We start from the raw sequence: 14,605 nt of genomic DNA, 5'->3' as shown, positions 1-14,605 counted from the left end.
CCATATTACTGTATTTGCATTTAAATTTGCACATTTAAATAATTTGTTTCACCTATTTCCCATTATCACAGAAAATCATTAAAAAAAGACTTTTGCACAGTACTGAATATTCCATCAGAGATATTTGAAGCATTTACATTTTTCTCCTCCAATGCACTCTGCCTACCATTTATTTTTTTTGTGTGTGTGTGATTTCTCCCAGAGCAGTGCTGACCTCATGTGGACAAATGTATCCTCACACACAAACAATCTCAATGAAATTCAGTCGACAGAGCGTTTCATTGAGAAATATTTGGATTTGTGCAGAGCGGAAACTGCCCAACACACATTAGACCGGTCAGGTTACAAAGATATAAATATGTTAGTGAGAAGATAGCAATTAGCTACAAAATATATAAATCTAGTATCAGGAAATATGACAGTCAGTCATAAACTTAATTATACTGTAGATCCCTCGTGTCTTCTATCTGATGTATCCATTCACACAATTCTGGCTATTAAGACTATTAGACTGTGAAAGCTGCAGTGTATTTCACAGTTAAAGGCTGAGCTCTATTGCTGTTGATGGTTATGGTGCTGACGTCAGCCAGCAGTGTGTGTGGGTGGCTGTGTGGGTGAAGATGACTCCCAAATGAGCCTGTGTGTAGAAGAAGAAGAAGAAAAAAAAGGCTGTCAGGAAGCAAAAGACAGGCTCTGTTAAACTCTGCTGTTTTACCTTGAGCTCTGTATGGTGCAGGTAAAGGCTGAGCAAACAAACAAAAAAAAAAACCTGCTCTCAGGCTCCTGTTGACCTTCCTAACACTGCCTGACGGCATAAATAAAGACTACAACTGAAGAGCTAAATTTAAGATGATGCATGAGAAAAAGTTTTCTGCTCTTGCAACAATGTTGAAAACAAAATAATTTTTTTTTTTTTTTTTTTTGTAAATCCACAACTGGGAAATTTTTTCTTTAATTTATTGCACAAACAGCATTGACAAAACATACTTAGAAGTTACTATGCTGTTAAGAGAAGTGGAAAATTGACCAAAAAAGGGTACAGCCATAACATTCAAAAAGCTCTCGCACATTTTTTTTGACACAAGGGGTAGAAGGTCAGACGAGGGGATCCCGGACAAACCTTTTTTACTTTTGGGGGATTCTTTTGACCTAAAAGCACACGCGGGTCCTGGAAAATATCATACACAGTTTACAATGGAAAGATGAACCTTACTTCAACATGAATGCCAAGTCAAGTATCAAAGTGTGGTACATTACAGTATCTGTTCCAAAAACCTTTTACACAATACCCTATTCAACTGTTTGACAAGCTGAATAATTTGGGGGGGAAAAAACACAAATTATACAATCACATGGCAGGAAAAAAAAAAAAAAGTGTTTAAGCATTTAATAGAAATTTTTAGCACATGTAATAAATCAAACATATGTACATTTTAGAGCTCTTAAGATGGTTATCTTTGCATATGCTAATTAAAAAATACAGTTAAACTTTGCAGTAAGTTGTCATGACATCAAACATGTGTACAGTATGATCTGATGAGTTGAGTCTTTGGTACAACGTGAGCACCAGAATCCAGAGGCCCTACACTTCAAATGATTGAAATGGCTTTTTATTTGATCCCCCCTCCGCCCCCACTTCACTTTTTCAGTAACAAAACTATGTGAGGTTAATGCTATCAGTGCAAAAAACTAAACACAAAGGAAATAATATCAGTCTTTGTAATCATACAGTTCGTCTACAGGTGGGGAACTTTTGATGGTGCAGGAGGAGGACTCAAGAAGACCCATTATGTTTTTTTCCTCATTTTCTCTTATGGCTGGGTTATTGTGGTTATGTTGTCATAACAGCAACTCCACCCACCTGCTTGTGTGTGGCAGCCAATCAGAAGAGAGCCGGCTGAGATGAACTGAGGGGCTACACAAAGGCCCAGTATAAGATAAATAAGGATTATTGTGACCTGTGAACCGTGCAGAGCTACTCTACCACTAGTAGAATCCAAGAATAGAAAGGTGGAGCTAGATATGAGCATAGTAGATCTCATTTAACTTGAAAAAGGTCATCACCAGTGGCACGCACACACGCACGCACACCAGAAACTAGTCTCTTATGGCAACTGGTCAGTGCAACAGAAGGCAGGAGGGCATGAAAAGATGAACAGGAGACACTGACAACCTTCATGTCCAAGTCTGTTTTCCTTCACAAAGGGACTTCACTGTACACACGTGTGTAATAGGAGAGGGGAAGGCAGACAAAAGCTTTAGAAAGGCACAGAGCTTCAGACACACAGACACAAACATGAGAGGAACATGAAGACAAACTGTTTCTGCTATGTTGGCAAGGATTTTTAGCAGTTAAACAAAAGCAAATGTGACAAAAAAAAAAAAGAAAAAAAAAGATTTTTTTTTGCATCACAGGAGGATGAAAGTAAAAATGAGCCTCAACATAGATTAGAATGATTGTTACAGCAGATTAAGTGCAACATAAACTGAAAGCGAGAAAAGGTTTGGGTGAATCATTAAATGGCACTGAATGACACATTTGATGGAGAAGACAAAGATCTGTGTCCATTTTAAATTCACATTTAGTATCTATTGATGCAAAATGCACAATATGCTTTTAGAAAAAGGTTAACTAAAGATGGACAGAAGTGTTAAATTAGAGGAGGTTTCTGTTGCCAAAGATGTTATTTGGGTCCACGTAGTCCTTGACAGACTTAAGCATCCCCATGCCGACATCGGAGACGGTCTCTCTCATCCACTCCTTCCGAAGTTTCCCCACTGAATGACAGAGAAGAGAAATAAATAAATAAACCAAGGAAGACGACCGAGGGGGAGAAATAGAGGAATCGGCACGGCTGATTGCTCAGCAGGCTGCTGGGAGCCAATCAATCTTGTGAGAGTGAGTGAATAAACAGAGGGTGATAAATGCTTTTATTCAGAGAGGAGAAATGTTTTGCATGGCATGATTTATGGAGCTCAGCAGACTATCAAACTCATTAGGCTCTGTGTGTTCCCAGAGGAGGGGCCGGCTGGCGGCTGGAGCAGGCCGTCCCCGGCTCCCTCACTTTTTGAGCCACCACTCCCCTCCAATTCCCTCCCTCCAGAGTCACAGGGGCGTTTTCTGTGTGTGTTTCTGTCTCATTGTGCCAACGAGCGCACTCCTCCAGCTGACCTGCGAGGGTGTTGTGCTTCGTTGTCTTGCACGTCGCTCTGTGCCCCGACACTGGCCTGATCATCATTAGGGTGCCATAGCCAACTGTGGAGCACCAACACAATGGCCCTCTGTCAGCGGGACTTTGGCTTTCAGCCGCTCCTCACGGTCTCTCCTCGTCTTCGTCCAAACCCCCAACCTGAGGAGTGAGACTGCCTTCGGCATGAAGCCCAGTGAGGGTGCCCATTACTTTGCCAGCTGTCCAGTCCGACATACTCCACAGCATTTGGACCTGACAAGGTCCTAGAGATTGGAGCCAGCAACTTTTTAAACTGGGAAAATTTAACAGCAAATTTTACTAAGTTAAAGCAGTTTTTTTTTTTTAAATATTTGGCAATAAAAGGAAGATGAGAGTGGCGCTACTGGGGATGGACACGACTGACATTTTGGTGTTTTCATAATTCTACATTAAGTGGTGTAAAGAAGTAGTCACAGAAAGGGGAGCGTGAGGGTTTCAGCGTTTCTCTGCTGTCCATCAGTGTAATGTATATTTTTGGGATAATGTGGGATTTGGGAAACTGACAAGCATCTTTCACAATTCTTTAGAGTAACACACTGATCTACGCGAGATAATAATGGTGACGATAACGATCATTTTGGTAACTGCTTTAGCTTTAACACCTGCAAAAATCAGTTTAAAAAAGTCATTATCAGACTCTGATAATTATAACTAAAAAGACTGAAAAGGAAAGCGGCTTCTTTCGTAGAGGAAAAAAAAAACAAAACGAAATGACCGACACAAAAGTCATCCTTTAGTAACAGTTCAGAAAGCAACAGAAATATTAGCAATAAGAAGTAGGTAAATTTTAACTTTTGAGATCATGCCACTTTATAAAAAAAAAAAAAACCCTACCCGATATCTATAATCTATATAAACTCAAAAAGATAGATTTGAGAACAGAGCAGCTCAGAACAGGTGCTTCTCTCTGGGTAAACACTTGAAACCAGCAGTGCAATCACTTGAGATAAGATTTAAAGGCCGAAGAAAAAAAAAGAAAAAGAAAAAGGGGAGTGTTTGCATGCCTTCCTTTCCCACTCTGCACGATTCTCTCTGGACCAGTAGGAAAAGAGCCCCGTGTTCCCAGGGTATGATGAGAGAAAGGGGCCACCCTGACACACTGCAGCACTATGTTATCAGAATCCAGCCAGGAAACCCAGATGGGGATCAGCCATGAGGCTAGCGAGGCCCGTCTCCTGACAAAACAGGGCAGACAGCAGGGTCACTAGGGACTCTGATACCACACAAATCTCCAGATGGTGACAAGGGGACCAATCAGCTGCTGCCCAGTAACTAAGAAAGTACCATGCTCTCTACCACCACCTCCCCACTTCTTTCCCCTTGTTCCACCTCCATCCCTCCCTCCTCTCAGGAATAGGAGTGAAAACAGAAGGTGCTGGGACTGCATCATTGCCTCCATCACTGTGATAATTTACACATCTATCTTGTCATATTCTCTCTTTTTTGCTTGCTATTGCAATCAATCTCAGCAGGCTTGGTGTGTGCAGCTGAGACATGCAAAGAAGTGCAGGTAGCTATTTTAGAACCCCCCCCCCCACCAAAAAAAAAAAAAAAAAATCAAAGAACTGACATTTCTCCCATGTGGAAAAGCCTGGGGAAGTTCAGGGCGAATGGCAAATGGGGAACTTCACTAAATCAGGTCATTCTTTTTATCTCCTCAGAGCAGTGACCTGAGTGGTACTCCAGTGAGCAGAGTAGGTGAGAGAGAAGCTCCGCAAAAGCCACAAGGTGAGGTGAAGATGCTGGGCACCCTGCAGTGGCCTTCCTTCAGAGAAGAAGCTGGGATGAGCCTCACCCCCTTCTACACCCTGCTCCCGCTCTCATGGGGTTTCTCTAACAAATGGGGGTCAGGACATGACAGACAGGGTAAGGCAGTGGCCCTGCAATCCTGTGATATGACCAAGCTGGAGTATTAGGTGAGAAGCTGCGGTGCAGGGTTGATAGATGGATGATTCTCCTAGTGATGGATGTTCAACAACTCTTCACCGCTGCAACACTAGTGACCTAGTTAAAGAGGACATTTCTCCCAGTATTCTCTCTTTAAGAACTGGTTAATATTTAAACATTTAACATGTTTTTAAAGCCAGTTTTGGAAATCTGACTCCTTTAGGTTAAAAATGTTTTTGTCCTGGAGAGCAGTCAACACACAGAGCTGTTGGCTGAATATTAGGTCCTGCAGAGAAAGGGGTCAGAGCGATCCACACGCAGAGATTCCCTTTCGTACACCAACGCAGCACAACACTGACCTGCTGTAAATACAGGGCCGCAAAAAAATGTATATTTTCTCCACTGGCCTCCCACCTCACCATCCTTGACTACATCTGTTTTGTTTGATACACAAAACCCAGAGAAACTAGTTCCATTTGTCAAGCGCTGATTGTGGGCAGACAAACCGTCCTGTCTGCACCCAGATAGCGAGCCCCACTGTTATTAATCACAATTACAGAATGGGCCTCGTACGCAGGAGCTGCATCAATATCCCCTCCTCACCCCCCCCCCCCCCCGATCACCTCCCTGTGCCGCTCGGGGTGGCCGGGCCACCGTTTGGAGGTCAGTATACAGCCGGCGATAACGGCGGCATCATTTACCCCGGCCCGCTGCCTCCTTTTTATTAGCAATCTTTTAATTTTGAACCCGTCCCCGCCTTCAGGAAAAATTGTGATTTAATATCGCAGCTGATTCACTGCATACTGTTTTTGACAGGTGTGATGAATAGCCTCAAGTGATGTATGAAAACAGCGAGGCGGATGGCAATATAGATAAGGCAGCCGTTTCGGTTAGCCCTGATGGGGCCAGGAGAGTTGTTTTGCCGCCCTCCCCTGCTCACGTTTCATTTGGTCACTGCTGAAATGAACAAATAGCCGAGTCAGAGTCATTCATCTGAGTGGCAGGAACAGATTTTGGAAATGTGAAGGAAGCGATGAAAGATCCACGACCAAATGCACATTTACAGCACGACTGGCTGCCAGCTTGCCAGCATGGAAGGGCTGCAGGGTAGGCTCACCATGCTGTCATCGCGATTCAGTACAAAACTCTTTCAATTGCAGCCTAAAAGAAGGTCCAAATATGACATCACTGTGCCTTTTGTGATTTATGTGCAACTGCATTCTGCAGTTTGAGAAAACAGCCTCTATATTTTAAGCAGAAAATTCTCAGCTCTGGGTACCTCCATGGTGATGTGACAGGCTCCCTCCATTGGCAAGGATCTCCTCTCTAGCTGCATGCTGTGAAGAGAGAGAGAGAAAAGAAGAAAAAAAACACTCACTTTATATATTATGTAATGCCATATTCTGACATTTGTTCTGTTGGTTGTTGGAGAGTCAACATGGTACCACATTAAATGCAATTAGGACTCATTTGTTTAATAGTTTGTTTCGTGATGTTGAGAAAAATAAAACTGAACCCACCTCCACTTGTTCATACACGTGTACTGGATCACTGAGTCCTCTGTAGTTGAAGGCAAAGTAAAAGTAGACACAGGCACCAGCATCATATGTCTGAGTCACCCTGCACAAACAGGAAACTCGTTCAAATGAGCAGAAGAACCTCCTTAATGTTTCCCTTTCTGCTGTTCCCCCGAAAATCTAATTTACATATGTCTGAAGAATAATTTTTTTGGACAAGTTGCTCCATTTTACATACAATAAATGATTCCGTCCTATTGGAATTGGAAGACAAAGTGCAGTGGGAGGTTTGGTTTTCCCCAGTGAACCTCTGACCTCAATTCCTTTCATGGTTAGCAGAAAGCGGAGGCAGCGTGGAAGCACTGTTGCCTTTAATAACATAACATTATCAGATATTAAATGGCTAGCAAATCCTTTTACTGAATCAATTGAGCCACACTTCCACCGCAGGTATGATGCAGGCGGGATGATTCAACTGACATCGTAGTGCATGTTTGATTTTCCCACACTGCCGAATGCAGCTTTTCTAAAATAATGTGTAATAACCTTTGCATTGTGAATAAAACGCTACTTCTCCAGTTTGCGTGCTCTCTCTCTGGCCTTGCTCCCTCTGGAGGAGCAGGGTGCTGGGCCCTTGTTCATTTGACATGGCCCATCACCTGGCACACTCACTGTTCTAGAGGTTAAATGGACAAATCAATCATGTGACAGACTGCAGCCGGGAAATGAATGGCTGTAGCATAATCAGGCTGAGGCCTAATCTGTCCGCAATCTGTGAGCAGCAGCCTGGTGCTCCTCAACCAGCTCGCCGTCTGTCTGTCACAATGTCCGACTGCATTGTCTCTGCGGCTCTTGCAAACTCAACAGGGGTCAGACTTGGTATGCACCTCAGTACTTCCAAGGTTATGCTTGAAATGTAGCTTTAAGATTGAATATCAATTGTTGTCAAGCACTAAAAGTAAGAACTGACGGTCTGATTCTTTTTTCTTTTTTATGAGACAGTTTCTGATTAAGACTAACTTAATTTAAATATTTAATTGGGGGAATAGTCTTGATTACTTCTGTATGGACAGCATTTAAAGTATTAATGTGGTGATAACATAGCATAAATGGCCTAAACTGCTGCACTGACTGATATTATAAAAATCTGAACTGTAGTTTATTTTCAGTCTTTACCACATATTCTGTCATGCGGGTAGAACAATAACTGCTAAAACCTACAGCATCCTGCTTGTTTAATAAGTTACTTTGGCTCCTTAAAATTATGACCTTACGCACGTGTGACCTGTTTTTAAACAGTTCTATTTTTAATAGGCTTTGGACAAACTGGAGCACAGCAAATTACTGTGGTCTTTTCATATGAGGAACAACATGAAATATATACTGTAGGTGTTGTTTCTGCACAAGAATACACTCTGGGTCAGAGTGTGCTCAGGTTTAATCGAAATAATAACTCTTGTTTTTAAATATTACCTGCATGTGGATAATGGTGGGAACTGAACTCCTTTCTCTTTACACTCTCGAACAATGCGTGCCTTTACGTTTCTGCAGATGTCCAAAACCCTGAGAAAAAAAAAATTAATTAAAGCTTTAAAGAACTAAGGTCTAAACCAGTCTAAACTAAGGTCAATGTTTTTGTCCAATTTGATATTTGTGTATTTAAAACATGACAGAGATGCATTTTTAAAAACACACAAACTGAAAAAATATAAATAACAACCCAATAAAAGAAAAAAAAAAACTCAAAGAAAGGCAAGAGACCAGGCAGGAGGTAGAGACCAGACTGACTAACATGAAGACCCATTGTGAGAGAGATTCCCACTGGTGTGGAAATGGCCGCCAGTCCTAAGGATCTGCAGTCGTGCGTGGAGTGTGGAGGATGGGGAGCCGGCTGGGTAATGAGCCAGGCACATATGCTCGCCTCACTGCCTGATCTCTTGGTCTCTCCCATCAGGCATATTACACAACAAGGAGCTGCATGTGCTCCTGTTTGTTGTGTGAGAAAACAGGACAATGAAAACGTGTAGAAAATGAAGATCACACTACATGCATGTGAGATGAGTCTGTGTCTCATAGCACATATTCAAAACCCTGTCACAGACCTTTGTCCTCTATGTGCGTATGAGTGTGTGTGTATGAGTGTGTGTGTGTGTGTCAGTAATAGTAAGTTTATATGCTAAGGAGGAAAAGCTCCACCAACGCTGGGTCATTTAATGAGGGGGAGAAGGCAGGCATGAAGGTGAATGTGAAAGACACAGGCAAAGAGAAAAGGAAAGAAAGGAGGGGGAAAAACCAGGATCAGGATAAAGGCAGCAGACTCTCAGGGCAGAATCTGTGGGAGGCGAGTAAATCAATGTATTTACCTGTCCCAAGGCATCGAGGTTTCAAAGGACTCCCCAATCACATAGTAGTCGAATCCTAGGTCCTGGTTGGAATATAATGCACATATATAAGCAGGCTGGTATGTTAATGTGATTCAGCATGTTTTATGTGCACTGTAGTAACCTGATAAAGCAAGCATATGCAGAAATCCTCCAAGCTCATGACCTTATTTTGAAACCACCGGTTCTTAGTTTTACGAGTTGAATCTGAAACAGTGTCAATCAACATAAAGTTAATTAACAAATATTTTATAAAGGCCTAACCGTGATTTACTGCTCGAATCAGTCTTGAAAGAGAAAAAAAAGAAACAAATCCAGTTGCTGAACGCTGGATATTTATGGCTTTAGACAGTTGGGCAGAAAAAACAAGCAATTTCAAGACATTACTACTGTTTTTTTTTTTTTTTATGATAAGCTAGTTTTACTGCTGGCTTACATTCAACAGAGCAAACTGCTCCAATAAATCCAGAATCTAAAGAAAAACTAAATAAATAGCTAGTAATACAAGATGCTGCTTGTATTACTGGTTTTGGGCTGAAGGTGAGTAGCTGTGGAGACAAAACTGAGGACTTTCAGTTATATGAATATATAGTTGGATGTGCGTAACTATATCAAGTTTTTGTCGCACACTGTACTATTTTCAGTTCTGCATTTTCACTGTCCGAGATTTTTGTCCTGCACTTGTGTTCGTGTAAAAAAGCCTATTAAAAACTTGATTAAGTATCTACATCGCCAAGACCTCTGCTTTCTCAAGGAGAAATTTGGATGGGACAATTCCCAACCTGCATTACAGAAAGCACATTTTTTGAATAGGAGTTATTTTCGTCTGCTCTCTTATTCAAAAGGGGACACCACAGCAGGTAGTGCTGTATGTTTGGTTTGGAAGATTTAAAAAACAACACTGGATGCCCTTCCTGACGGAACCCAAAAGGATCTGTAACTTCTCCCGGGATTAAACCAGGAATCTTTTGCTTGTGAGGCAAATGTGTAAACCATTAGAATATAGAGCCACTGAGAAAGCACTTTTGAATTCTGAGACTGAAAAAAATGACAGCAGAAAGCATGCGTACGTGTATTTAAACACCCTTCTTACTGATGATTATCAGAAAGTCCTCTAACAGGAATGACCCAAGTCAACTTCCTATTGTAATTCTGTCTGCATTTACTGTGCTCTTCCACCGCTGTTCAATGCCTTGACAACAACTGTGACCAGATCAAATCAAAGACCTCCTGAGGTCATATTCTGCTGCCTTTCATTGCTGCTCACTATCCTATCTGCTGTCAAATTGCAACCTCCCTGCCCGCCCCACCTGCCCATCAGTTCAGGCAAAGAAAAAGCCAGAAGAGTGACCCACCCGGAGGTAAGCGATGACGAAGGTCAACATGTAGCCCCTTTGCCCATTGTCCTCTCCAGCTGCCAGGCCCCTGCAAGGAGACACCAGGGTTAATATTTAACAGATCTTTTCTTTAGCTTTGTTGCTCCGGTTGCTCCCCCTCGCAACCGCTGTTTTGGAGCCTGTCAGTGCAACAATGTACAGATCAATGACGCTATGCTCCGTGTATCACCATAGGTCAGCCACACATCTATCACCTGCGGTGGGTAATCACATTTTCATCTACCATCCAAACTAATCAGGCCAAGCTCATTAGAAAATCACTATATTGATTTTCACCCTTCTCCCTGTTTCCCATCACTGGAGGAAACATTCCTCACAACACCTAAGTAATCCATCATTGGCACTTGAGCTGATGGCTGATCGCCATTTATTGGAAATAATGGAATTATTAAGAGTATGTTGCATGTGCCTGACATGTTTCACATGGCTCAACTGTTTTCTATCACAAGAGCAGTACAGATACATTAAAAACAGAGTGAACACATTCTTATCACCATTTCCATATAGCTTTTTGTTGATCCCTTACTTGGTTAAATGCAAACCTGACCTACATTTGTGTGACGTACACTAAATGAATCTCATCGTTTAAAATTTTTATTGAATTTCAGGGGGGATAAAAAAAACTCATGTAGACTGCAAGTGTTTGAACTGTTATGGACCTCAGTAAGATCACGAAAACATGCAAACATGAAATGCTAAATTGGTGTCAAGTAAGACTTGGTCACTGAGTTAAGATAATTGCATTATCAATAAATGAATATCACATATGGCATGTATTATCAACAAATACTTTTAAGCTTGATCAAACATTTGGCAAAACAGAGGACGCCTCGGAAATGGTACCAGTTACAGTAAAACACTGAATTTCTTATTGTTTGTCGTAACTGAACACCAGCTCAAACATATCAAGAATCCAACAAACACTTGAGACGTATCTATTGACATTTCATATGAATGGGAAATCTCTACAAATGCATCATAATAAGCCGCAACCACTTTAATTAATGAATAGCAAATAGAGTGTATGCATTCTGTGTCGTGGCCCATGATGACACAATCCAAATCTTGTACAAATCCATGCAATTAGTTTTCAGATGAAACTTTTCACAGGTTGAAATCTTTATCCATTCATAAGTTTTTGCTTTTTAAAAAAAAAAAAAAAAATTACTTGTTTTGATATATATATATTAAAAAAAATTAGTCTTTGAACATTAAAGTTTTCTTAACAACTCATGAACAGCAAAGTACGAAGATGATCTTGGCCCAGTTTTGGGAGGATTTAAAATAGTAAAAGGATTTTGAATCCAGGCCAAGTCTTTTATGAAATAACTGCAAAAATCTAAACTAGATAACTGCAGCGCCACCTTTGCGTGTAGTATGACAAGTTTTGGGATTTGACTAATTCACGACAGAGGTTTTATGTTTCACTTTCTTATGTGACTGAAGTAACAGAAAATATCTGTTTACATCAGATTTCCACACATATGTTCACATATGGTTTCCAAAAATCTAACTTTTGTCAATGTTGTTACAATTCAATGTAGTTCAATAATAATGCAAAAATAATTATTTTCATAAAAACTAAATAGATTGCAGATGAACACAATATAATACAGGATGCACCCATATATGATACTGTTCTTTTGTGAGGTTTCAAAACAGGCTCCGGATGAAGGAGGTTCCCTGTCTATCTGGCAGATAACAGATTTCCACCAAAGTCCTCACTGTTGTGTTTCATGATCAATCACAACAGCCAAGCACTCCCCAGCTGTGTCTTGTGGCCCTGTGCTGTCCTAAGGGGAGCCGTGCCCTACTATCTCTGCCCACCTCACACCTCCTTTAACATTAAAGCTAGCCTGGCAGGAGGACATCCAGAGGTGATCCATCAATCCACGCTACTGAGTGGAAAAACAAATCTTAAGAGTGTAACTGTGCTTTTCTATTCTTATCACTGCTACTATAACGTCTAGTGAAAGCAGCGCACAAGGCAGCGCTGCATTGTGTATAAAGTCTCACCCATATGGCACATTTCTGTCAGGATCTTTAAATTATCCTGCAGTACAGAGATGCAGAAGATAAGAGACATGGAAACAGGAAATGGGGCGTTCCACTACTCACCCGAATTTTGCAGCAATGTCATAAACCTGCTTTTCATGCTGCAGGACCTTCTCTCGGTCTCCCTCAAACAGCAGGGTGGCCACACACAAGCGGTTGGGGTCAAACCCTTTGAACTGAGAATTAAAGAGGTAGACTGATTTTTCAGGGAAAACACCCACAGCAAGAAAATGTACAGTGTTCACTCCTGGTTATTTTTACCTTGGTGATGTAAAATTTCTTCAATCCGTCCAAAAAGGAAGTGAAAATTGAAGATACTTGAGGTTTCAGGGCATGGCCTGTTAAATATCAGATAAAAGTCAGCTTAATTTATTTAGTTAAAAGTAGGCCTCAAAAAAATATCATTTCCCACACATTAGGCAAGCTCTCTGCCTTCGCTTGCATCTTCCAGTGTTCTGACAGGGCAAGCCATTCCAATATATTTGGTATTACAAACAGAAGAAGAAGAAATAAATGGTAACATTTGAATAACTTTACAACTGGCCAGTGGCTGCGAGCGACAGCGACTATAAATCAGAGAGTTTCCAAAGGGAAGTGGGGTTGACACAGTGATATCCGTCTTCCTCACCCACCCTTTTTGATTTATTCCTGATCGGACTCACAAAAGCGCCTGTGGACAAGCGAAAATGAGGGGCTGGGGCCAATGGGATGGTTATCAATCACAGCAGGGAAGTCATGGGTGATGTCGCCGAGACTTAACAGTTCATTTATTTCCCCCTATGCGCAAGTCTCTTCATCACTTAGTGTCCTAATTGTTTCCATTCCAAAATTTGATTGTGGGTCTTAAGGTCTCTCACAGCCATCATACTCGTTAATTAAATACTCAAAATCCAGAGAGAGAGAAAATTGCTCCTACAACGGACAAAATTTTCATCTGTGCCTTGGCTGTTTTTTGGTAATTGACACATGCTGCTCCTTTATACAGCACTCTCATTTTTCAGCATATGTATCAATGCAGGTAGTGCTAAATTGTTTATGCAGTAAAAAGAATCTGTTTATACATGAACTCTCACAACAGTAAGCAAGATTAAAAAGTAAGAACAAGTTACTATTAAGTCTATGAATGTATTATAGTGCCACGAGTTTTAGTTTTTAGTGGAAAGCGAGGAAAAAAAAAAAGTAAAAAAAAAAATCCTGGTCACTTTGTCTTCCCCGAGTAACGCTAAAAAGTGCCTACTCTGTGAAAAGTGGAAATACAGGGAAGGTAATGAGATCCCATGAGACTGGGAACTTTACAGAGATCTCTGGGAATGCCAGATGCATTCCACTAGACCCTAAGAAACAACATCGTAAAACTTCAAGTAATAACGGCTTAATTCTGGTCATGTTTATTTTTCATCTCGCTTCAAAGTGTGTGTGTGTGTGTGTGTGTGTGTGTGTGTGTGTGTGTGTGTGTGCGCACAGATATTTGGTTGGAAAAATAATAATCAATTTAACGATTCAGTGCCGTGGAGGGGTGTGACATCATTGCCTGCTGCACAACTTCCATTTATGGTTAAAGTGAAAATCAACCAAAATAAAATATGAGGAACAAAACTACAGACGAAGCACTCAGAGTGCAAACCTCCGCCAAGGCAGCTCATTCTCTTAGCAGGGAATCATATTGTGTATATATTCATTTTGTTTTCTTTGTTATTTTTCTTTGTGTACTTTAACAAGTTTGTAGTGCAGCAACAATTAGATAAAGGTAGCATGACAGCTGTTTACAGGAGTGGGTAATGGATAATGTGTATTAATTTGTAAATAACTGCACATGGAAAACTTGAGCTTATTATATAATATTATACTACAATATATTTCTAAATAACTAGGCAGCTTATTCTCTGTCTTGAGAATACTTTCTTTAAAGATTGAACACACTTTGAGGTCAACTTGAAAGAAAGGCAGACGTGAAATGTAAAAGTGAGCTCAGAGGTCAAATGTGATATATTTGGATGCAAACTATAATGTGATATTTAGAATCCCCATATTGCACCATCATTTCCTAAATGTTCCCAATACAAACAAAGGCCGTAGAATTTTAAGCACAGTTTTGAAGAGTTCTAAGGCTTTTTGCCAGTTTTTGACCAATAAATCAT

At 40.9% G+C, this 14,605-nt stretch overlaps 1 protein-coding gene across 1 annotated transcript in view; it reads right to left on the bottom strand.

Annotated features, from left to right (window-relative positions):
• Positions 1-941: 941 nt before the first annotated feature.
• Positions 942-14,605, bottom strand: part of agps (alkylglycerone phosphate synthase) — a 29,959-nt gene continuing 16,295 nt past the window's right edge. Inside the window, exons 13-20 of the mRNA XM_030757614.1 lie at positions 12,729-12,805; positions 12,531-12,643; positions 10,371-10,440; positions 8,998-9,059; positions 8,108-8,197; positions 6,638-6,737; positions 6,397-6,454; positions 942-2,778 (exon numbers count right to left, since the gene is read on the bottom strand). Coding sequence (XP_030613474.1) covers positions 2,657-2,778; positions 6,397-6,454; positions 6,638-6,737; positions 8,108-8,197; positions 8,998-9,059; positions 10,371-10,440; positions 12,531-12,643; positions 12,729-12,805 — 692 coding nt within the window. The 3' untranslated portion in view covers positions 942-2,656. The remainder of the gene's footprint in view (positions 2,779-6,396; positions 6,455-6,637; positions 6,738-8,107; positions 8,198-8,997; positions 9,060-10,370; positions 10,441-12,530; positions 12,644-12,728; positions 12,806-14,605) is intronic.

Source organism: Archocentrus centrarchus, chromosome 21 (assembly GCF_007364275.1).
Source record: "Archocentrus centrarchus isolate MPI-CPG fArcCen1 chromosome 21, fArcCen1, whole genome shotgun sequence".
NCBI lineage: Eukaryota > Metazoa > Chordata > Actinopteri > Cichliformes > Cichlidae > Archocentrus > Archocentrus centrarchus.
Note: the sequence above shows the minus strand (reverse complement) of the source record. Positions and strands in the feature narration are given on the sequence as shown.